This window comes from Parambassis ranga, chromosome 9 (assembly GCF_900634625.1).
Source record: "Parambassis ranga chromosome 9, fParRan2.1, whole genome shotgun sequence".
Taxonomy (NCBI): domain Eukaryota; kingdom Metazoa; phylum Chordata; class Actinopteri; family Ambassidae; genus Parambassis; species Parambassis ranga.
Genome location: NC_041030.1, coordinates 11,784,211 through 11,808,625, shown reverse-complemented (window position 1 = coordinate 11,808,625; position 24,415 = coordinate 11,784,211). Strand labels below are relative to the sequence as shown.

Genomic DNA, 24,415 nt, shown 5'->3' with positions numbered 1-24,415 from the left:
AGTCTGTAAGCGGAAGACAAGGAGCTGCACGTAACTAAAACAGCAACAGAATATATAGCGACTTCCTCAAACCTCCAGTGCTGCTAGAACAGACTGTCAAACTGATGAACTCCAAAACTGGCATTAAATGGCACCAACACAAAACATCATCAGTGAGACATCGGTACAAACGCCATCTGAGTGGTACATATAGTGCTTGAGCAGACTGTCGATAAAGCGATAAAGTCCAAAACGGGCACTAAATGCCACCAAAACATCCTCCAACAAAATGGCATGTTGCATAAAAACAGAGGCATGTGAGCCACTTTGAGATTGGCACATACTACTTCAGCAAGCGAGGCATGACAAATGCCAACTTTGTAATCTCGCCCCTACTGTTCAAATAGCAAGTAACACTGTGTTTACCTCGACCTCGATGTTCTCAACCAATCAGTCACCCGATATGGTTTCCAAGGCAACTCCAAGCTGTTGAACCCCAAACAATACTTGGATGGGTTTACACACCTTAAGTGGCGTTAAAGAGACAGAAGTTCGGCTTCATGCAATTGGCAATCTTACAGTATGCCGCACGATTTGCGAGTGGAGTGGATCCGACAAATGGTCTCTTCTGCGTTTAAATTGGCAGAGGAACGTTTCGACGAGGTACTCAGTCGAAAAGATGGAGACGGCGAAAACGAAATTATTCGTTTTTTGAACTCCTCCTCTGATGAACGCTCACCAGCGCGACTTATGTTTTTCAAAACCATAAAAGAAAAAGAAGTTGAAGTGCAAGTTCCTGTAGGTAAGTGTTGGTTAAAGTGTTTGTGTGTTAGCATACTGTCACATGAGGTCACAGAGGCAGTGTCTGTAAAAGTCTATCTATCTATCTATCTATCTATCTATCTATCTATCTATCTATCTATCTATCTATCTATCTATCTATCTATCTATCTATCTATCTATCTATCTATCTATCTATTTTATATATATATTTTTATTGAATTTTTTATTTGCTTTTTAACGTATAGGTTTTCCTGTAGCCATTTTTCTTAATGTTAACAACATCCTGTACTGTGTGTTTATTGCCACAGAGAAGAAGAAAGACGAAGACCCACAAGAGTCCCCCGTTAGTCCAAGTCGAGAAGAAATAATTTCTGATTCAGGAGAGTCAAATGAAGATGTGAGATCATACTCAGTCGTCTTCAGTGTTTTCGTTTTTATATGTTAATATAGGCTAACACAGATTAATTAACCCATTTGTGTGTTTTTTTCAGAGGAGAGAGGTTAAACTGGTGTATTACACTGACATTCATGTAGCAGTAAACCATTACCCAGAGCAATTTGTGAAGTCTCCTGTCTTCTACTTTATTAAGACAACAAAAGGTGAGATGATGGTGTCATTATAAATAGAGTAGCAGTGTAATATAAATGTAAACGTCTGCAGAACAAATGCCTGAAACAAGATCTGATTACAGATGCAGTTGCTGTACCGCTGGATATGGACGAAGCCAAAGTCATGCTGCCCATGCTGTTGAATTTTGGCATGTATAGCGGAGACCCCCTTCAGGTGTTGCAAAAGAATCTCACCCATGTAAGTACAATATAAAAAATATTTAAAAGCCAACAGCAACCCAAAACATTTAACAACAATTATATACAACTGAACAGAGAATTCAGGCACGCTGGTGCAGTGGCTAGCAAGAAGGTTCCTGGTTGCCTAAATTGCCAGTAGCTGTGGGTGCATGTATGCACTGTCGAGTGATGGACTGGCAACCTGTCCAGGGTGTACCCCTCCTCTCACCCATAGATAGCTGGGATAGGCTCCTGTACTACAGGACAAAGCAGGATAGTTCCATAATTTCACTGTGTCCCTTGGCAGGTGTGTATACCATGGGTAACTGCCGAACAGATGACCAAAACCGGAGCGGGTCATCAAAGTGAGGCTGTTTCTGTAGTGGGACCATCTTGGAAACTCCCAACACGCAATGAGTTGCTCAACAGGACACACAAGTTATTGGGAATGATCACCACAACAATGCAACAGTTTCAGCTTGAAGGTTTGTTCTACTAAGTATACTAAGAGTCTTTGTGTATTATAAGTAATCTGTATTTTAAGACAACATACATTTTACTTATGGTGGAATTCCTGATGTCTTTAGTTTCACTTTCTAAGTTTGAGCTTTCAAATCCACAAAAGGACTGTAATGTATTTCATAAGTTTTAATAATAAATCTCTGTTCTTATACCACAGGTGAAATTTTACTACACATCCCTGAACTAGACCTGGAGCCAGAGGTGGATGTACTTGTTTCTAATCCAGAAATGGTAGAGAAGTTGGAGCAGTGTGTTATAAACTGGCAGACTCAGATTACAACAATTATTGAGGAGCAGCAAAGCAAAAAGCCAGAGGTTTGTTTTTCTGTTTATTCTCCTATATCGATACTTCCAACGAAGGACCTGGGTGGTGGCTGATGAAATATGTATACATTTATTTGGAAGGAAAAACAATAATCATATTTGGATACATCGTCAGACTGACTGAAACATTTGCTTTTGTTTTTACTCCAGGGTCCCAGTCCTATGGCTGAGATAATGCTCTGGCAAGGGCGCACATCTGTCCTGAGTGTTCTGTGTGAGCAGGTTCAACAACCTGTGGTAGACAAGATCTTGCAGGTGATGACCAAAGCTGATGTAGCCATCATTCAGACCATGAAAGAAACAGTTGACGAACTTAGTGCATGCTGTTCGGTGTCTGATGAGAATTTACAGTTCCTCAGGACACTGGAAATGTACTTCATGGTGAGCTGCGACGGACTGTTTTCTCTGTAATGAACCTGAATACTATCAAGACTATTGTAGTTTTCTCCTTCACTCCTACCAATGCTACCATTTTCTGTTGTAGAATCTGGCTTCTGGGGCCAATTTTAGTGTGATCAGGGAGACCATCCCAGATCTGATGGACAGCTTGCAAGTAGTGTGGCTAATCTCTAATCACTACAACACAAATGAGTGCATGGTCCCCCTAATGGAGCGTATTGCCTGGCAGCTGTGTGAACGCGTGACTCTAGGAATTAATGTTGGCACACTGTTCAAGTATGTGCTGTTACATTCACAGTTTTTAACATCAGTAGATTTAACAGTTACAGTAAATTTTGCAAATCCCAGATTTTGCTTGATCATAACTTATTTCTTCAACAGCGGTGACAGAGAAGTGGCCAGATCCTTGGTGCAAGAAGCGAAGCAGGCTCTGGATCAGTGGAAGACATCCTACTTTGAAATGCGTGCTGAAATTGAAAACTTCGGCAGGGGTCCCCGCTGGGAGTTTGATCGTAAGAAATTGTTTGAGAAGACTGATTACGTGGCTTCCGGCTGCCAGGACTTGTACAATGTTTTGCAGGTCAGTGTACATATACTTCATACCAGGTCACCCTGAACTTTTTTTGGTCATCATGCTAAATGCCTGGGTTGCCAGGAACCTCCCAGGAAAAACTGAACACCTCACCCTGGTGCTGTCTATGTATTTATTTTTCACTACTGATTATTAACTTTACTACTTAACTTATAATTATTGGTTATGTTCATCTCACTGAGGACATTCCGAGTCAACTTCAAGTTTTTTCAAAAAATTAAGCAATTTCAGTGTCATTTTAACATGGGAGTCTATGAGAGAGCCCTTCAACGAGGGTCATCTGCCAAATGTATCTCCTCCTACAAATTTCAAGCTACAGACTTTTATTCCGTGCTTTTTTAGGGCCTCTCTTTTTTAACTACTCGATCATGAATCTTTCCTAGAATCCATTGCTCACTCTTGACTATTTGAGATTCTGGGCTCATGTCTTGAGACTTTATCAGAAACAATTGAACTGAATGCTGACCCCTAACTTAATAACCACTGATCCATTCACACTCATCCTTTACTAATTCATTTATGTTGTGCAGATTTTAAAGGACTTCCATAACATCTTTGGCCATGAGCTAAAAGGTGTGAGTGGTGATCCAAAACGCATTGATGAAATGCTGTGCAGAGTGGAGAATCTGGTTTTGCCTATTGAGAAGTTTGGCATGGATGTTTTCGACATCAACAAGAGAGGTAGCTGGAAAATCATCATGCAAGACTTCGATGCTTCAGTTCAGGTATGTTCAGGACACTTATTTATAGTTTCTGACCAACATATCTTAATCTATTTAAATATTTGTTCATAATTTAAGGTTAACATCGGCTTAAACCAATATAACTGCATTGCCTTATGTGAGTTTTTTTCTTTTATCAAGCTGATTTTTTCTTGTCTCTCAGGCTATTGAGGGAGAGGCCATCAGCTTCATTGATCAGTCTTTTAAGACACTACGCTCTGCAACGGCCGCCTTTGACATGCTCCTGAAATTCAAACACATCTGCTTTAGAGAGGCCATCAACAATCATTTAAAATCAAATTTTAACAACATCCTGGCCCAGTTCTGCAAAGAGGTATTATATTGTGTAATTAAGTTAAAATTTAACTACCATCAAAGCTCAAGGAACAACAAATTCCACTGCAACAAATAAAATGTCATATTCACAAATGTATTTTGAACAGAAGAATCATGCCTTTATTATTGCTGCTGTAGGTGGACAGCATCAACAAAATCTTTGAGGAAAACAAGGACAAACCACCACTGGATAAGAATGAGCCTCCTGTTGCTGGAGCCATCAGATGGGTCCGATCTCTTTTGCATCGCATTAAAAAGACCATGCTTCCATTCCTCAAAGTGCCAGATATGCAGGCGAATGAAGAGGGCAAGTTGGTGAGTTATGTCACCGTTGCACAGCTAAATAGTTGAGAATAAACATTTAAATGGTTAAAACTTAACTTTTCCTTTATTCTCCTCAGGCCAAGGACAAGTATGTGAACATGGCACAGACTATCAAGGAGTATGAGGTGATGAAGCATGAGTGTTGGTTGCAGCAGACAAAGCAGATCTTGCCAGGATTACTGAAACAAAACCTGTTGGTCATGATTGCCAAGGAAAATCCAGTCCAAGCAGGGCCGGTAAAGTATGAATTTTCATGCAACAAAGTAATGCTGATACAGTAACTATTCTTATTCTCTTTCTCTTTCTTTTTTTCCTTTTTAGGATGTCCCACCACCTAAAGAAAAACAGAGGAATGTGCAATTTATTGTGAACTTTGCTCCAGAGCTCAAAGAACTCATTTCTGAGACAAAACAACTTGTGACACTGGGATACTTTGTCCCAGATCAGGCTCAAAATGTCGCTCTTCAAGAGGATGAATTCATCAGGTGATGACTCACTATTAATTGTAAATTATGTAAAATCATAAAAGCACTGATTGTTGTAATCTCAGACTTGACCCAGTTCAACTTTTGTTCCAGATATGCCAGTCAATTGAACAAACTTGTCAGCCATTACCATTCCGTGATGGACAACCTGACTGAGACACATTTTGTTATGCTGAAACCTCAGATTGAAGAGGTCAACAGTGAGATGCATTTCGGATGCATAAGAATCAATTGGAAATCCTTGGGTACTGTTTCTACAGGGGCAATTTGAAGAGTGAACATTTGTGGACTGATTACATTAATATAGTCTGTAAAACTAATTTCTAACATTGTGTGTTTTTTGTTTGTTTTAGGGATCTTTGACTTCATCAGCCAAGCCATTCAGGCTGTCTCTAAGTTTGAGTCAGTTGTGAGTCAGATTCACAACAATGAGAAGGAAATTGATGCCAAGTTGCAGTCCATAGCATCGGCCAACTTAATTAAATTTTCAGTACCAGATAAATCAAGCGATTTACCAAGTAAGGCTACAGAAGAATATTATTTTTTTCTATATAAAATGCACATGTAACAGTTTATTCTAAATATCATGTGTTTTTAAGGTGTTAAAGAGTTCTTTGAATGCATTGAGCAAGAGCGAGTCAAGACTGTGGCTGTGCTGGTTAGGAAGTATGCTGACATTGGATTCCTCATCACAAAGACAGAACATTTGATCATGGAAACCAGCAGTGGCAAAGCCCATTGTATGGCTGAGTATTGCACATATTGGGAACGGAAGGTGCTAGACTCCCTGGTAAAGATGCTGCTGAGGTAAAAACACAATGATTTACTTCAACGGTTACCTTGCAATTAGTAATCATCATCAAGCTGGATTTTCTAAGTATAATGCAACATTGCACTCAAGCGCTGCAATATCTCTTTTGTATAGAAACATACAGGCCTTCAATGTGATGTTAATGGGTAGTACACCTCACTTCAAAATCGATGTCATCCTGTCTGCACCAAAGGTTGTGTTGCAACCCCGAAGCAATGAGATCTACTGGCTGACCATGCAGTGTATTAAAGATTGTGTTGAGAGCAGCAAGGTGGAAACATCCCTATTATTATTATATATATCAGCGTTTTACAAAAATATTTTTGAAATCTAACGCTGATCATTTTTTGTCCCCCTGTTTCTTTAGCAATTTGTGCGTTGGATGCGTGGGACCTGCATTGAGTGCCCTCCACAGCGCGTGGAAGGTGAAGATGAGTGGGTGATATTTAGCTTCTGCAGTGATGTGTTGCAAAATCCTCAGATAAATGAGAACGCCAAGACAGTGTCACAGACCATCAAGCAGCTTCTCCTCTCTGTGGATCGTTATCTTAACCACTGGAAACACTATCGTCCTCTTTGGGAAAGGAACATAAACACTGTCAATGAAAAGTATGCTGCAAAGAAGCCATCCTGTGTGATGTATGATGATAAGCTGCAATTCATTGTGCGTATCAAGCAAGAAGTGATGCTGGAGCCTTTGTTTACAAATGAGCATGCGATCCATCTGAACCTGGAACCTCTAGCTCAAACACTACAGGAGATTGCAGAGTCCTGGATCAGTTCATTAGGCAGCTTCCTCATCAAGGCTGCCAAAGAGGATCTCTTTAATTTAAGAGATGAGCTTATGGTATGGACTAATCTACACTGTTTGTACAGATCATGATCAATATGTTTTGTATGAATGTGTGATTTATCTATGAATATTTTAACAGCAACTCTCTGATAAGCTGAAACAGAGTCCTGACACTTTTGAAGATCTGAAGTCTGTCATTAGCACCATCTCAGACATCAGGGACATGTCTCTGGATGTAGAGATGAAATTCATTGACATCAAGGAACGCTACAGAACAATGGCCATGTACAAAGCAGAGGTACTATGAGCTAAATGTCAAATTCATCTCCCTTCAGAAATGATAATATTTCCTATGTTGACCTTTTTGTGCTTGTTGTGCTATAGGTTGGAGAGGATGAAATGGAGTTGGTAGGGAAAATTGGCCAGATGTGGGATGACCTGTTTGCAGAAGCCAGACGTGTGGATCGTAGTCTAAAAGATGTGAAGAAATCATTTACTGTGGTAAGACAGCAAGCCCACAAAATTTGCTTCAACAGAAGTTAAAAAATATGCCTTTTTAACACAGATTCTACACTTCCTATCCCTCTCTATCCCTATCTTCCTATCTCTATCTCCCATTTAAAGAGTACAACAGAGAATGTTGAAGAGTTTAAACAGGAGTTGTCCATCTTTGCTGAAAGTTTCAACATGCATGGTCCTGGAGCTGTGGGAGATGATTTGGACAAGGGTATTTGCTTAGTGCTTATCCAGAGCAATAATATATGTAAAATGTTGAAATGTAGTGGAAACACCGGTCTTTCTTTTTTTGTTTTGCAGGACTGGATATTATGGAAAAATATGAGGCAGACCTTGCCAAGGTAGTAGCAAGCCGGCAGGAGTTAACTAATGCAGAGAAGCTGCTGGACCAACCGGTTACTGCATACCCAGAAGTTGCCAGTATTCAGAAGGACATGAGGGCACTCAGACAGATATATGATGTATATAAAGCTCATAAGGTGGGATGCAGAGGCTGTTAATTCACACGCAAAAATCTAATTCAGCATACATTAGAGTAAATTCTGCATTTCTCCATTTTTCCTTTAAGGATGCAAAGACAGAGTGGTCTCAGACCCTGTGGGTGAATTTAGACGTGCAGCTGCTACAGGATGGAATTGAGGGTTTAATCAAAAGCTTGAGGCAGCTGCCCAGAGATGTGAGAGCGTTGCCTGCGGGCTTCTTCCTCGAAGGACGTATGAAAGAGTTTAGAGAGTCTCTGCCTCTTCTGCTGGACTTGAAGAATGAGGCCCTTAGAGACAGGTCAGTCTGAAGATGATATGATATGAGATTTTAAATATAAATATTATTTTTATGACCAGACTAAATGAAGCGTTGAATAAAGATTAACATATTTTTTATTTCAGACATTGGAAGGAGCTGATGGAAAGGACTGGCACAAAATTTGAGATCGACACTTCCAGCTTCACTCTGGAGAACATGTATGCTATGGAGCTGCACAAAAATGCTAATGTCATAGGTGAAATTGTCACCTCTGCAGTGAAAGAACTCAGTATTGAAAAGGCAAGTGGCAGTATTAATTTTTCTTAAACTAGAGTGAGGTATTGACGAGAAACAAATATCAAAATGTGAATGTCTATTTGTGTTTATTTCTAGGGAGTGAAAGGGGTCGTAGAGACCTGGGAACAGATGAAATTTAGTGTACAGCCTTACTTTAAAGGCACCCAGGAACGTGGTTGCATTCTGGGTGGTGTGGATGAGATCCTACTGAACGTGGACAATGACATCATGAACTTGCAGAGCATGGCTGGCAGCCGTTTTGTTGGACCCTTCCTTGGCACCATACAGCAATGGGAAAAAGATCTGTCCCTTATCAGTGAAACCATAGAGGTCAGTACAAATGGCCAAATTTTATATGAAACCTTTAATGTTCCACCAAATTCTTACTGAGAAAATAAATGTTTCTTTCAGGTTTGGCTGCAGGTACAAAGAAAATGGATGTACCTGGAGAGCATATTCATTGGCGGAGACATTCGCTCACAGTTACCTGAGGAAGCTAAGAAATTTGATAACATTGACGCAAGATTTAAAGAAGTGAGTGTTGTAATATTCTAGTCTTAGTCAAGTTATTATACAATATTAAAATAATATCACCCTTATTTTTGTGTAGATAATGAGTGACACAGCGAAGAGCCCAAACATTAAGCGGTGCTGCTTGGTTCCCAACCGGCTATCAGACCTGCAGGCACTGAATGATGGTGTGGCAAGGTGCCAGAAGAGTCTAAATGACTACCTGGATTTCAAGCGCAATGCATTTCCTCGCTTCTTCTTCATCTCAGATGATGAACTGCTCAGCATTCTGGGGAGTAGTGACGCTACCTGTGTCCAGGAGCACATGATCAAGGTAATGAGACACTACGGAAGAAGAGACAGAATGAGGAAGAAACTTGGTTTTGAATTTTTTCTTTTGTATGTTTCACAAGATGTATGACAACATAGCATCTTTGAGATTTGATGTGGAAACTGATGGAAAGACAGTGGTTGGAGCAATGGTGTCTGCTGAAGGTGAGGTGATGGAGCTGAGGAAGCCCGTCCCAGTGGAGGGCAGAGTGGAGGAGTGGATGATGGAGGTGCTGCTGGAGATGAGGAAGACTAATAGGGTCATCACCAAGGAAGCAATCTTCCACTACTGTGAAGGCAGTAGTAGGTATGTGTATAATGAGTATGAGGGATTTTTACAAGTGTCTGTGTGTGCAAATAGATTGAACAAAGATTTCCCCATGTTCCTGTTTTTTTCCAGGGTGGATTGGATGCTGCTGTACCAAGGCATGATGGTTCTGGCTGCGAATCAAGTGTGGTGGACATGGGAGGTAGAGGATGTCTTCAAAAAGGTGAAGAATGGAGAGAAGGATGCACTGAAGAAGTATGATGAGAAAAAGCACCAGCATATTGATGAGCTGGTAACTCGCATCACTCAACCTATGAAGAAGAATGACAGGCGAAAGATTAATACGGTGCTTATCGTCGATGTCCATGCAAGAGACATTGTGCGCAGTTTTGTACTGAATAGGTAAAGGATGATGTTTTTTTCTGTTTATATATGGTGGTAGGGTTTCCTACTTATAATATAGTAAATATGTCTCTTCATTCTTTTTCCAGTATAATGGACGCACAAGAATTTGAGTGGGAAAGCCAGCTAAGATTCTACTGGCTCAAGGCACATGACAACCTATTTGTGCATCAGTGCAGTGCTTCATTCTCATATGGCTATGAATACATGGGGTTGAATGGTCGACTGGTTATAACCCCACTGACAGACCGGATCTACCTCACCCTCACGCAGGTCAGGGATACTGTGCACATTGTAACACCAAAGCAGACACATATGAAAAAGTCCTGTCACTTTATTCTGACAGCAGGATATCTGTGTGTGTCTGTGGTCCAGGCACTCTCTATGTATTTAGGTGGAGCCCCAGCTGGCCCAGCTGGAACAGGGAAGACAGAGACCACCAAAGATCTGGCTAAGGCTTTAGGACTCCTCTGTATGGTAACAAACTGCAGTGAGGGAATGGACTACATGGTAAGACAAATATCTTATCTACTTCTGTACTGCAAAATACAGCATTGTAAACTGATGCTAGCTTTCCTGTTTGTGTGCAGGCTGTGGGCAAGATCTTCTCTGGCCTCGCCCAGTGTGGAGCATGGGGCTGCTTTGACGAGTTCAATCGTATTGATGCCTCAGTGTTGTCAGTTATCTCCTCACAAATCCAGACAATCCGTAATGCTCTTATTTTACACTGCAAAAGGTTTCAAGTAAGTCTGTATTGTTCATTTCTATGATTTTTATTCTTTTGTATAAATGTGGCAGAATCGTATTAAATGACCTCCTTCTCATTATGCACACCAGTTTGAAGGGCAGGAGATCAGCTTGGATGACCGCATGGGGATATTCATCACTATGAATCCTGGATATGCAGGACGTACAGAGCTGCCAGAGTCAGTCAAAGCTCTTTTCAGGCCTGTTGTGGCTGTTGTGCCTGACCTGCAGCAGATCAGTGAGATTATGCTCTTCTCTGAGGGCTTCTTAATGGCCAAGGTGAGATGTACAATGACAAAGCCAACCTATATTACAGCATATCCAGTGTATTGACAAATGTTTGATGTTTGCAAACCTTACTATAGAAGATGTATAGTGTGTGAATACATATATTTACTCCCCCAAAAACTGACATGAGCCCTAAACATTCATTATTATCAGGCTCTTCTTTTATACTAGGGTTCTTAGGTTGTATGGAAATGCAATGATTATGTGGCTTACATTAAATGATTTCTGCTTTTTTAAGCACTGAATGACTTTTTTACTTTTTATCCTTTCAGGTGCTGTCAAAGAAGATGACAGTACTATATAAGCTGGCTCGGGAGCAGCTATCAAAACAGTCTCATTATGACTTCGGCCTGCGAGCTCTGAAGTCCGTCCTAGTGATGGCAGGAGAGCTGAAGAGAGGTTCACCACACCTCAATGAGGTAGAGACGAAACTTAAATTGTTTCTTGTCAAACAGTGCAACTGCCCACACTCAGAAAATAAGGTATTGGTGTGTGGTTTGGTATGTATTTCTGTGTCTTTTTTCCACAGGATTTGGTGTTGATGCGTGCGCTTAGGGACATGAACCTGCCAAAGTTTGTGGCTGAAGATGTCCCTCTGTTCCTTGGCCTGATCGCGGACCTTTTTCCTGGGTTGGACTGTCCCCGTGTTCGATATCCAAACTTCAATGATGCTGTGGAATACATTCTGCAAGAAAACAAATACATCCTACTACCTAACCAGGTCTTAGGCTTGATCAGCAGGAGTTTTTACACTATTGTAGTTTCACTTTCTGCTATACCATACTCACACAGTCTTTATGCCATTTGTGGGCTTAGGTGGATAAGGTGGTGCAGATGTATGAGACAATGATGACCAGGCACACTACTATGGTTGTGGGCCCAACAGGCGGAGGAAAATCGGTTGTGATCAAAACATTATGTAAAGCACAGACCAAGTCAGTGTCAGTTTCCTTCACCTTCCTGATATTTTCTGTGGACAAAGGTTAACCTTTATTTTATCTCATGATCAGATTGGGATTACAAACAAAGCTATATTGCCTGAACCCAAAAGCCATAACAGTCAATGAACTTTATGGAATTTTGGACCCTGACACTCGAGACTGGACCGATGGAATCTTATCCAAAATCTTCCGTGATGTCAACAAACCTACAGAGAAACAAGAGCGGAGGTAACAAGTAAAAACAAAACACTGAGAAAAGGAAGTTTTTATAGTTGAAACACTATATGAAGACATAGTCTTTGACTCACAGGTACATCCTGTTTGATGGGGATGTGGATGCTCTGTGGGTAGAAAACATGAACTCAGTGATGGATGACAATAGGCTCCTCACTCTGGCCAATGGAGAACGTATCCGTTTACAGAGCCACTGTGCCCTTCTTTTTGAGGTGTGTCTGAATTCTAATTTTGTTGTTAGAAGTTCTCTACTGTTTTGTGCACAGCAAATTTAAGAGTATATTGTATAAAACATTGCTGTTGTAGGTTGGAGATTTGCAGTATGCTTCCCCTGCCACTGTTTCCCGCTGTGGGATGGTTTTTGTTGACCCTAAAAATCTGCGATATCTTCCATACTGGCAGAAATGGGTGAACGGCAGACCTGAAAAGGTATAAGTAAAAAATGAATCAAGAATTAATCATTTTACTTGTTTATAAATGTATAATACTTTTAAAACATTAATGATATCTTGATATAAGTCTTTGTGTTTTCCAGGAACAAAAAGTGCTCAACAGACTGTTTGAGAAATATGTGCACAGCTCCATTGAAATGATTGTGGATGGTATTGTTAATGGCAAACAAGTTCAGAAACTGAAGACTGTTGTCCCTCAGACAGATCTTAATATGGTAAGTTGGTGTGGTTTTGTTGTATTAACCAGAATAAATTTAATTTGTGGAGCTCCAGGAATTAATTGTGCATGTTTTGCTGATGTGTTCAGGTGATTCAGCTGTGTTTGACGCTCGATGCGCTGCTAGAGAGTGAGAGCAGCAGTGATGAAGTCATGGAGTGCTACTTTCTGGAGGCTTTGTATTGCTCACTTGGGGCTTCATTACTAGAAAGTGGCAGGATCAGGTTTGATGAGTTCATCAAAAATCTTTCCTGCTTAACTACAGTGCATGATGAGAAAGCCTTGGCTGGGCCTGGCGAGATACCAGGTAAAAAAGGATCATTTTTTCTTTAGTTTATTATAATGTTAACCTGCACACAAAAATTACAACCCTTTATGTTCAGTTTATATGTGTGTTAGACTCCTTTAAGTTTGAATCAAATAAGTAACTATTATGGTTAAGCCAAACCTACTTTAAAAAGTTCACTTATTATGGTATATTCTTAGTAAGTGTAAATCTTAAATTATTAACAAAAGGATGTCATCCATACAGGATACCTTCCAATGCTGTATGATTTCCATTTTGATGGAACACAGGAGAAGTGGGTTCCTTGGAGTTCCCTGGTCGCCACATACATTCACAACCCTGAAATGAAATTTGCTGATATCCTGGGTAAGGGTTATTTCTGAGAGCTACGAAATCAAAAAGGACAAATAAAGTGGCAAATCATAAATAAGGAAACCTTTTGGCCTTAATTCACTCATGATCTGTCATCGCTTTAGTTCCGACTGTTGACACCACAAGGGCTAGCTGGATCCTGGAACAGATGGTGAAAATAAAAAACCCTGTCCTACTGGTTGGAGAGTCTGGAACATCCAAGACTGCCACCATTCATAACTTCCTGAAGAACGTTGATGCAGACACAAAGGTAATTTCAGCACCTTACCATGATTATATGTACATTTCTTGTGCAGCTTGAGTTTAAACGGTTTTCGTTTTTCTTTGTTAGATCACTCTGATCATCAACTTGTCATCCAGAACAACTTCACTGGACCTGCAGAGAAACTTGGAAGCTAATGTGGAGAAAAGGACCAAAGGGACCTACAGCCCTCCTATGGGGAAGCAGCTGCTGGTATTTATAGATGACTTGAATATGCCAAAGGTACCTGCATCAAATTCAACCAAATTCTTATTTCTCTTACTGTGGTGAGTAGAAGCACTTGTGGACGTTTAATATTTAATACACTTGTTAGGTGGATAGTTACGGCACACAACAGCCTATTGCGCTCCTGAAGCTGCTTTTGGACCGGGGAGGAATATATGACAGAGAAAAGGAGCTTAACTACAAAATCCTAAAGGACCTGGGCTTTGTTGCTGCTATGGGAAAGGCAGGAGGTGGAAGGAATGAGGTGGATCCTCGCTTCATTTCGCTCTTCAGTGTCTTCAGCATCCCCTTTCCTTCAAGGGAGTCCCTCCATCTTATCTATGCTTCCATTATCAAAGGGCACACCAAGGTAAGTATCTTCCTCACACATAAATCACATTAAAATGTAAACCATCTATATCACTTGGATAATAACCTTCAAAAATAAACGTACTAAACATTTTAGAAATTTGACGATGCAATACGGAAGATTTGTGATGAAGTCACCCTCTGCACACTGGAACTCTACAACTGTATCATCAAAGATCTGCCACCCACTCCCTCTAAGTTCCATTATGTCTTTAACCTGAGAGACCTATCAAGAGTCTACAACGGACTGACCTTCACCAAACCTGAAAGGTTTGATTTAGTAGAGGAAACTTATTGTCAGATTGCAGTTTGACGTTTGTAATTTTTTTTGTTGTCCCTGATTTTCCTTTTCAAGGTTTGTGAGTGTCACCCAGTTTGTGCGTGTCTGGAGAAATGAGTGCCTGAGAATCTTCCATGATAGACTCATTGATGAAACTGACAAAGCTTTGGTAATTATTACCAAAATTAGTACTACATATGTGCTGTAAATGTTGACACAAAATGCCACAGTTTTAATTGTACAAGTGTTGTTTGCCATCAGGTTCAAGGGTACATAAAGAACCTGGTTGAAGAGCATTTCAAGTCTAACATGGAGGCAGTCATGAGAGACCCCATTCTTTTTGGAGACTACAGAACAGCCCTCAGTGAAAATGAACCAAGGGACTATGATGACATCCAGGACTATGAATCTTCAAAAGCCATGTTTCAGGTACCTACAGTACTGTTGGGAATGCAATAGCACATTCATAGAGAAATAGTTTTAGACACATATTCTGCATTTTGAAAGATGACTACTTCATTCTCCAGCAAATTCTAGAGGAATACAATGAGACAAACTCAAAGATGAACCTAGTGCTGTTTGATGATGCTCTGGAACATCTGACGCGGATCCACCGCATCATTCGCATTGATCGTGGACACGCACTGCTTGTTGGTGTGGGGGGCTCTGGAAAGCAGTCCCTCACCAAGCTTGCTGCATTCACTGCTGGCTGTGAGGTTTGTTAAACACATGGCTGGTATGAAGACCGGCATTGAGCTTTTTTGTTTTCATTAAGTTTATGGATATAATATAAAGCTATTTAAAATTACATTTAAAGCACAGATCAAGAAAGTGTTTGAATCTGTTGAATATGCCTGTCTCAGGTGTTTGAGATAACACTCTGCAGAGGATACAGTGAGACCAACCTCCGTGAAGACCTGAAAACACTGTACTTGAAGCTGGGCATTGAAAATAAGAAGACAGTGTTCCTCTTTACTGATGCTCATGTTGCCGAGGAGGGCTTCCTGGAACTCATTAACAATATGCTCACTTCAGGTTGGATACTTCAGGTGGTATACATCTTAAAAGCTACAGCTGAGCTCTGATCATGCTGATCATGCACTGTCTTGACAGGCATTGTTCCTGCATTGTTCGCTGATGATGAGAAGGAGTCAGTTCTAAACCAGCTCCGTGAAGAGGCTCTTAAGAGTGGAGCCGGTCCTTCTAAAGACAGTGTGTGGCAGTACTTTGTCAACAAGAGTGCCAACAACCTGCACATTGTATTAGGCATGTCTCCAGTGGGAGACACCCTAAGGACACGTTGTGGGAACTTCCCAGGTGAAATATGTGTTCTTACATGACTCAGTTCTTATCATTTTTGTATTACTAACAGTGGGTGCTTTTTTTCTCTCAGGACTTATGAACAACACTGTGATAGACTGGTTCATGCCATGGCCTCCACAGGCATTACTAGCAGTGGCTCAGTCTTTCCTTGGTACGTAATTACATGCATAAATGTTTACTTTTCAGACAGCTATTTTTCTTTACTAAATGTAGTCTATTTTTACATTTTTCTCTTTAGGTGAAAATCCCATGATTCCTCAGGCACACTCCGATGCAGTTATAGATCTTGTTTGCATGGTCCATAGCTTTGTGGGACAATACAGCAAGCTATTCCAGCAAAAGCTCAGACGTTGCAACTACGTCACTCCAAAGAACTACTTAGACTTTATTAGCACCTATTCTAATCTCTTAGAAGAAAAGGACCAGTTTATTCTAGGTAAGAAGATCTGTTTGTATGACTGTTCTACATAAGGATCTTTTTGATCATTTACAAAAATGCAGATTTATTCTCTTGTTTTAGCTCAATGTAAACGTCTAGAGGGAGGTTTGGATAAACTCAAGGAAGCCAATGAGCAGCTGGCCGACCTAAATCTCAAGTTAGCAGATCAGAAGGTTGTCCTAGCTGAAAAGTCCACAGCTTGTGAAGCTCTGCTTGATGAGATTACCACAAACACAAGCATAGGTCAGTGATAACCATCATCTGTGGTTCTAATAAACATAACAACAGGTCACTTATCAGTACTTTTTTCTATATAGCTAAAGAGAAAAAGACCCTGGCAGAAGAAAAAGCCAAAGAGATTGAAGAGCAGAATAAAGTCTTGGCTGTTGAGAAAGAAGAAGCTGAAAGTTCCCTGGCTGAAGCTCTGCCAGCATTAGAGTCAGCCCGCATGGCCCTGCAAGACCTGAATAATTCTGATGTCACAGAGATTCGGTAAGTCTATCCACACTTACATCTTCATGTTTATCCAGGCTGAGAAATTAGATGAACTGAGTTAAATGCCTCATAACAATTTTGTTATGGATTTACATTCTAGAAAGCTCGGTCAAGAATTCTGTTGTTGTGTTTACAAACAGAGATAAACCAATGCTTTAATAATTTTGTGTTTTTTCCTTCTTGTCTTTCTGCAGATCTTTTGCCAAACCACCCAAACAGGTACAGGTGGTCTGTGAGTGCATCCTGGTGTTGCGTGGCTATAAAGAAATCAGCTGGCAGGTTGCCAAGGGGATGATGTCAGAAACTAACTTCTTGCGCTCACTGATGGAGATGGACTGTAATGCCATAAATAACAACCAGCTGAGGACTGTCAAAGGTTAATTGACTTTATGAAGCATGGATACCTAACTTTTAAGACAGCAACTAATAATACATATACTCTGTGAGAGCGGAATTTGCATTTTCCAAGTATCCAATTGTTTCCTCTATCATCTCCCCTGGTTAGGCTTCATAAAGAACCTTCAGACCACCTATGAGGAGATGAAAGCCATCAGTAAGGCCGGCTCAGGAATGTTTAAGTTTGTTGATGCTATCATAGGTTTCTGTGATGTTGCCAGGGAGATAAAACCCAAGAGAGAGAAGGTACTGTATGTTTATGTAGTACTACTACACTATAATCTGTTTGAAAAAACAAATTATCACATAACCATTGTATTATTCTATTTAGGTGGCACGCCTTGAGAAAAACTTCTTTCAGAGTAAACACGAGCTGGAGTGCATTCAGAGTGAGCTGAACAATATCCAGAAAGAGCTGCAGACCCTCGGAGAAAAGTACCATTCTGCAATTCTTGAGAAACAGCTGCTTCAGGATGAAGCGGAGCTCATGGAGCGCAGGCTGATTGCTGCTGACAAACTTATCTCTGGCCTAAGCTCTGAAAATGAACGGTGAGGTTAATAAAGACATAAAGCTATGTGCCTACCCAAACCTAAACCTTTCTGCCACTCTTTTCCATCCTGTTTTATCATTTGTCTCAATTCAGGTGGACTAAAGATTTGGACGAGCTGAAGCAGCAGCGTGTGCGTCTCCTGGGTGACTGCCTGATTTCTGCTGCTTTTCTGAGCTATGAAGGGGCTTTCAGCTGGGAGTTCAGAAATGAAATGGTTTATCAAATATGGGTTCAGGATGTGCAGAAGAGAGGTATCCCCTTGAGCCAGCCATTCAAAGTGGAAAACCTTCTAACTGATGAGGTTGAAATCAGCAGGTGAGAAGTGTGTGTACAGTATTTCTTGGTCTTGACAGACATGACATACATACCATATGAAAAAGATTTGATTAAAATCCTGGTTTTACAGATGGGGCTCAGAGGGTTTGCCTCCAGATGAGTTGTCTGTGCAGAATGGCATCCTAACAACCAGAGGGAGTCGGTTTCCCATGTGTATTGACCCTCAACAGCAAGCCCTCAACTGGATTAAGAAGAAAGAAGAAAACAATAACCTCAAGGTAACAACTTTTTATATTAAAAATATCATAATAATAAATACATTAGGTGGTCTTCTACTGCAAACAGCCCCAGAATGGACACAATGGAATAATGCTGAGATTTGGAATTTGTGATCATCTTTTTGCAACAGATATCATCTTTCAATGATCCAGACTTCCTGAAACACTTAGAGATGGCCGTCAAATATGGCTTCCCATTCCTTTTTCAAGATGTGGATGAATACATTGATCCAGTTATTGACAATGTCCTGGAGAAGAATGTGAAAGGACCAGAGGGCAGGCAGGTCATCATCCTAGGTGACAAGGAGGTGGACTACGATCCCAACTTTAAACTGTACCTCAACACCAAATTGGCTAACCCCAAATATTCTCCGTCTGTCTTTGGAAAAGCCATGGTCATTAACTATACTGGTAAGATTGTCATTGTAACTGCATCTTTGAACAGCAGCAGGGATATTTTTATTTGCTACTTACCATTTATTGCATCTATGTAATATACAGTGACCCTGAAGGGTCTGGAGGACCAGCTGCTGAGTGTTATCATGGGCTTTGAGAAGAAGGAGCTGGAGGAGCAGCGTAAGCGTTTGATTCAAGAGACAAGTGACAATAAGAAGTTGCTGAAGAACCTTGGGGACTCACTACTCAGAGAGCTGGCCACATCTACAGGCAACATGTTGGATAACACTGAGCTTATTCACACATTGGAGGAAACCAAGACAAAAGCCAGTGAGGTCAGTTTGGCTAAGGCGAGTATGTGGTAGAACAGCATTGTACTTAGCTCACTAACCCTTTTTTCTTGTTTGATTTTTGTAATCATTAGGTATTTGAGAAACTGATTTTGGCTGAAAAGACATCCATGGACATTGATACACTCAGAGATGGATACCGGCCTGCAGCCAAGCGCGGTGCTATCCTGTTCTTTGTGCTGACAGAGATGGCTCTGGTAAACAGCATGTACCAGTACTCACTAGCATCCTACCTGGAGGTGTTCGACTTAACACTGCGAAAATCTCAGCCTCACACTGACATTCACAAAAGACTGACAAACATCATGGACACTCTGACATACAATGTTTATAACTATGGCTGCACAGGTAAAGTCATCAGGATAGCATAATAGACTGAATGGGAAAATTTTGAGAATGACTTTGCCAATTCACTAATTGCATGTCCACAGGGCTGTTCGAGAAACACAAGCTGCTCTTTTCCTTTAACATGACCATCAAGATTGAGCAGGCAGAAGGAAGGGTTCCTCAGGAGGAGCTGGAATTCTTCATTAAGGGTGACTCGAAACCTTCTTAAATTAAATTGGTTTACTGTTATAATACAACGGTCAAAGATAACATATTTACATGTTTTTCCACCTTTTGTGTAAAGGTAATCTATCCCTGGAAAAAAGCAAACGCAAAAAGCTGTGTGACTGGCTTCAGGATCAGTGCTGGGAGGACATAACAAAACTTGCTGAGCTCTTTCCGGCCCAGTTTGACTCTCTGCCTGATGACATTGAGAAAAATTCTGCTGACTGGAAAGATGTAAGTGATCATGATGACAGAATTTACTGCACAGCTGCCACTTAATCGGCAGAGAGTTATTTCTTTTGTTTTCTCTTTAGTGGTATGACCTAGATGCCCCAGAAGAGGCTCTGTTTCCCTTAAAATACCAGGAGAGTCTAACAAACTTCCAGAAGCTGCTGCTGCTACGCTGCTTCCGCGTTGATAGAGTCTACAGAGCTATGACTAACTTTGTCACTGTTATCATGGGAGACAGGTGAGTCTGTGTCTTAAATGCATTCTATGCATTTAAAACCATATACCGGTACCATATACGGTGTGTCTACATGTTGTAGTAATAAATGTAGTAATAAATCTAAAAAGTACCTAAACCTTTTGCACAGACTTGTATATACACACCCTATGTTTGTACATAGTACACCACTGTGTAAGTGGAAAGATATATAGAAAGAAGTCAATTTCTGTGTCTCCGTGTTTGCTTCTGTTTCTGCTCAGATATGTGCAGCCACCTGTGATCAGCTATGATGCCATTTATGAACAGAGCACTCCTTTCTCCCCCATTGTCTTCATTCTGAGCCCTGGCTTTGACCCAGCCAGTGACCTCATGAAGTTAGCAGATAGGACAGGCAGCAAGTTCAAGTTCCTTGCAATGGGCCAAGGCCAAGAGAAGGTGCCAAATCCTCCTTGTCCATGTAATTTAACATTTAACATTAAAAGTGAAGCAGTTGAAGTAATTATCTTCTGTCTCTGTGACAAAGGTTGCGCTAGAGTTGCTGGACAAGGCTGTGGCTCATGGTCAGTGGTTGATGCTGCAGAACTGCCATCTGCTGGTGAAGTGGCTAAAGGAGCTGGAGAAGGCTTTAGAGAAAATCACCAAGCCCAATCCCAACTTCCGCTTGTGGATCACCACCAATCCCATTCAAGATTTCCCCATTGGCATACTGCAAAAGTCTCTAAAGGTAAAAACATGTTTTCCTCAGCTTCTGCAATTTTTATTTCATGCATAGTATGGGCACAAATGTTAAATGCGTTTCCTGTACAATATTATGCCAGTATACTGTATGTCAAGTTTTTACCATATTTACAAATGCAGGTTTTAAAAGAGCAAAGGTATTCCAGTAATAACAAGGGATTTCATTGTTAATATTGTGTGCAGGTGGTGACAGAGCCTCCCAGCAGTCTCAAGCTGAACATAAGAGCCACATACTCTAAAATCTCCCAAGAGAGCTTGACGACGTGTTCACACCCTGTATTCCCCAGCCTGGTGTATGTGCTGGCCTTCTTCCATGCTGTGGTGCAAGAGAGGCGGAAGTACGGAAAGATTGGCTGGAACGTTGCTTGTGATTTCAGCGAGTCTGACTTTTTTGTAAGTGGTGCATGAGTCTAGTGCTGTTGGGAATAATTAATTTTCAACCTTTTTTATTCTTCTACATCTATTTCCTGTGGTTAATGTATGTACTTGTGCTCAATAGGTGTGCATGGAGATCCTGAACACCTACTTGACTAAAGCTCACAACCAAGGAGATGGTAACATACCATGGAGAAGTCTTAAATACCTCATTGGGGAGGTGAGACTAAACTGATATATAATGTAATGTAAACCACACACCTGTTGTTATATTTGCCATTGTTACAAGTTTAATGTGTCTGTTTTACTAGGTGATGTATGGTGGGCGAGCAATAGATAGCTTTGACCGCAGGATCCTGACTGTCTACATGGATGAGTACCTTGGGGACTTTCTCTTTGACACCTTCCGGAGGTTCCACTTCTTCAGCAGCAAAGAATTTGCTTACAAAATCCCCAAAACTGTAAAAAAGATCAAATTTGTTGGTCAGTTCTTCTCATTACATACATTATTTTTGCTTTAATTTTATGTTTTGACTCATGGCTCTACCCTGTTATGTGTTACAGAGGAGATTGATTCCATGCCACTCGCAAACACGCCAGAAGTGATGGGTCTTCATTCCAATGCACAGATAGGATATTACACACAAGCAGTTAAAGAGATGTGGACTCATCTAATAGACCTTCAGCCTCAGACAGGTGGGATTAGCATATTTCTGTGTGTCTGGCACAAAGAATTCTGTCATTTCTGCTCATTGAGAGAGTTGAAGAGCATAACTTTAATCCCTGTTGGCCTTTATGTGCTTTCTCCTGCCTCAGGGGAGTCTGCTGGAAGCATCAGTAGGGAAGAATTTATCAGCCAGGTGGCGCAGGATATTCAGAAGAAGCTACCTGAGTTATTTGATATGGATGTGATCCGAGCAAAGTTTGGCATGGACATTTCTCCTACCGCAGTAGTTCTCCTTCAAGAGCTAGAGCGCTTCAATAAACTGGTGGTCCGCATGAACCTCTCGCTGGCTGAGCTGCAGAGGGTGAGAAGAAAGATACCATATGCAGGCATCTTTGTGCATTACCATAGATTTAAACTGTGCTTCTTTTGTCTCCCTAGGCATTGGCTGGTGAGGTGGGTATGAGTAGTGAGCTGGATGAGGTTGCTCGGGCCCTTTTTAATGGTCACATCCCTGCTATTTGGAAGAAGTTGGCACCTGATACTCTTAAGTCCCTTGGGAACTGGATAAGCCATTTCAAGAGGCGTTATGAACAGTATAGGAGTTGGGTAAGGATGGTCATACATACAGTGCACAGAATATAGCCTTTGGGCAGATTAGTAGACCTTGTGTGTCATCTGTGTGTTTTCTGTCAACCAGGTGGATGACGGAGAACCAAAAGTTATGTGGTTATCTGGACTCCATGTGCCTGAGTCTTACCTCACTGCTCTGGTTCAAGCAGCATGCAGAAAAAACGGCTGGCCCCTGGATCTTTCCACACTGTACACAGAAGTGACCCAATACCGCAGTGAGGATGAAATCAGTGACAGACCCCGACAGGGTAATTCCATGACACTCATTATTAGAGGCACGATCCATGATTAGTTCTAAAGACTGACAATGTTACTTCCTGCAGGCTGCTATGTGTCTGGCCTCTATCTGGAGGGAGCGGACTGGGACATAGAGAAGGCATGCCTAGTAAAGAGCAAACCAAAGATTTTAGTTGTTGACCTACCCATTCTGAAAGTCATCCCTATAGATGCGCGCCGCCTTAGGTTACAGGTGTGAAAAAACAGACACTAATCACGTTCAAATTAAGTGTTATCTGTGTGAATGTTATTTTCTAACTGTTGTGTTTTGTACCTCAGAATACACTGCGGACACCAGTGTACACCACATCTGCTCGGAGAAGTGCTATGGGTGTGGGGTTGGTATTTGAGGCTGATCTGTCTACCACCATGCACATCTCCCACTGGGTACTTGAAGGAGTTTGTTTGTGCCTTAACACAGACTGAAGACAACTCTCAGCCTCACTGAGCTGGTTAGCTATTAGTATTTACTTATATGAAAACTAATAAATTGCACAGTTACAAAAATAAATTCACAAGAAATTCATTTAAATGTAATTATTTTGAGTTAAGTGTTTTGTCACTAGATAGCAGCATACAACAATACCTGAGTCTTCAGTCCAGTCGTGCTGCTGCACTGAGAGACCGTGTCAGCATCTTTTAGGCCTAAATGTCTATTTTATGATGAATGAACATTCACTACTCATCTGATTATATATGGCCAGATTTGTGTACATGCTACAAAAGCTGCTGCATACCGTGGAAAATGTAACAATGACCAAAGGCTTCTGAAATTTTCCACCCAAGTATCTCTTTTCAGCCTCTCTCTGCACGGCAGGAAGCACTGTGTGTTTTATCATAACATTTAACAAACAGATCTAATTTGGCTCTGAGTAATTGAGGCTGCTGAGGTCAGCATGCCAAAGCAGGTGAAGTTTCCTCTAAAAACTAGACGGCCTGGAGGACCTGGCAGCTGGTGCAGCAGTGAGGTCAGAGACACGCAGAAATAAAAGCAGTTTTGAGGAATGATGCATGCAGCATAGATCATGTAACCTCAGCGGTGAGAGTGTGGCTGTGCTGGTTAAATAAACTTTTGGACTGTTCAGATTGTGTAGCCAAAAATGATGGTAGAGGTTGGACTGGCCCACAACCAATATACACAGCAAAGATCAAGACATGTTTATGACCAAACACCGGAGACAAAGAATAGTGAGTTGTTTAATAAAGACCTTGACTTGAAGAGCTGACAAAAAATAAAGCAGCTCATTCAGAAGCAGAAAGTGTCAGGGTTTTGTCAGAGGAGTGGACACAGGTGCAAAACGCAGAGCGGTTCAAAGTTCAAGAGTCTTTATTTAAAGCCAGGAGGGCAAAACAATGCAAAAACCAAAAACCTCACTCAGTGTGGTCAGAGGAAAAGTACAAAGTAACAAACTAAAAATCACACTTAGCGTGACAAAACTAGATTAAGAAAAACAGGCACATGGCGAAAAAAAGCAAGAACAAAAAACAAGGCATGAACAAGGCTTCTACCTGGAGTACGCTGAGGTCAGGCAGAAATACATGGCATCGAAGGCGAGGATCAAAGCATGGCATGGCATGGACGAGACATGGACGGAAACAAACCCTACACCAGACGAGACGAACTAGCAAAGACAAAGGGGAAGACACAGA

General features: G+C 41.1%; 1 protein-coding gene across 3 annotated transcripts; it reads left to right on the top strand.

The window, feature by feature from the left end:
* Nucleotides 1-238: 238 nt before the first annotated feature.
* On the top strand, nucleotides 239-23,199 carry dnah10 (dynein axonemal heavy chain 10). 3 transcript variants are annotated; one of them, XM_028414805.1, is made up of 78 exons: nucleotides 243-781; nucleotides 1,071-1,159; nucleotides 1,254-1,362; nucleotides 1,455-1,570; nucleotides 1,859-2,036; nucleotides 2,231-2,388; nucleotides 2,548-2,652; nucleotides 2,882-3,072; nucleotides 3,178-3,376; nucleotides 3,919-4,113; nucleotides 4,274-4,444; nucleotides 4,585-4,761; nucleotides 4,848-5,006; nucleotides 5,092-5,255; nucleotides 5,349-5,500; nucleotides 5,609-5,773; nucleotides 5,855-6,062; nucleotides 6,181-6,337; nucleotides 6,434-6,913; nucleotides 6,999-7,157; nucleotides 7,244-7,360; nucleotides 7,484-7,586; nucleotides 7,676-7,854; nucleotides 7,944-8,155; nucleotides 8,260-8,416; nucleotides 8,510-8,743; nucleotides 8,825-8,947; nucleotides 9,024-9,257; nucleotides 9,337-9,560; nucleotides 9,654-9,923; nucleotides 10,013-10,196; nucleotides 10,299-10,433; nucleotides 10,514-10,666; nucleotides 10,761-10,949; nucleotides 11,231-11,377; nucleotides 11,488-11,679; nucleotides 11,775-11,893; nucleotides 11,969-12,127; nucleotides 12,210-12,345; nucleotides 12,440-12,562; nucleotides 12,669-12,800; nucleotides 12,893-13,109; nucleotides 13,335-13,454; nucleotides 13,565-13,710; nucleotides 13,792-13,944; nucleotides 14,036-14,296; nucleotides 14,393-14,565; nucleotides 14,651-14,744; nucleotides 14,837-15,004; nucleotides 15,103-15,291; nucleotides 15,439-15,610; nucleotides 15,689-15,892; nucleotides 15,969-16,049; nucleotides 16,137-16,334; nucleotides 16,419-16,580; nucleotides 16,655-16,829; nucleotides 17,027-17,208; nucleotides 17,338-17,474; nucleotides 17,560-17,777; nucleotides 17,873-18,094; nucleotides 18,186-18,333; nucleotides 18,465-18,744; nucleotides 18,835-19,064; nucleotides 19,154-19,427; nucleotides 19,511-19,615; nucleotides 19,711-19,865; nucleotides 19,946-20,100; nucleotides 20,340-20,514; nucleotides 20,603-20,803; nucleotides 21,001-21,210; nucleotides 21,317-21,412; nucleotides 21,504-21,675; nucleotides 21,757-21,888; nucleotides 22,009-22,220; nucleotides 22,298-22,465; nucleotides 22,557-22,737; nucleotides 22,813-22,958; nucleotides 23,045-23,199. In XM_028414805.1, exons 1-78 carry the CDS (start codon nucleotides 562-564, stop codon nucleotides 23,189-23,191), a joined length of 13,533 nt encoding a protein of 4,510 aa, XP_028270606.1. In that variant the 5' UTR covers nucleotides 243-561; the 3' UTR covers nucleotides 23,192-23,199. The 3 variants fall into 3 exon arrangements, 2 of the variants coding, with proteins under 2 accessions (XP_028270606.1, XP_028270605.1); XM_028414804.1 differs by having other exon boundaries at nucleotides 2,548-2,778; XR_003671276.1 differs by lacking the exons at nucleotides 19,946-20,100; nucleotides 20,340-20,514; nucleotides 20,603-20,803; ... (7 more) ...; nucleotides 22,813-22,958; nucleotides 23,045-23,199 and having other exon boundaries at nucleotides 239-781; nucleotides 2,548-2,778; nucleotides 19,154-19,276; nucleotides 19,711-19,840.
* Nucleotides 23,200-24,415: the final 1,216 nt, after the last annotated feature.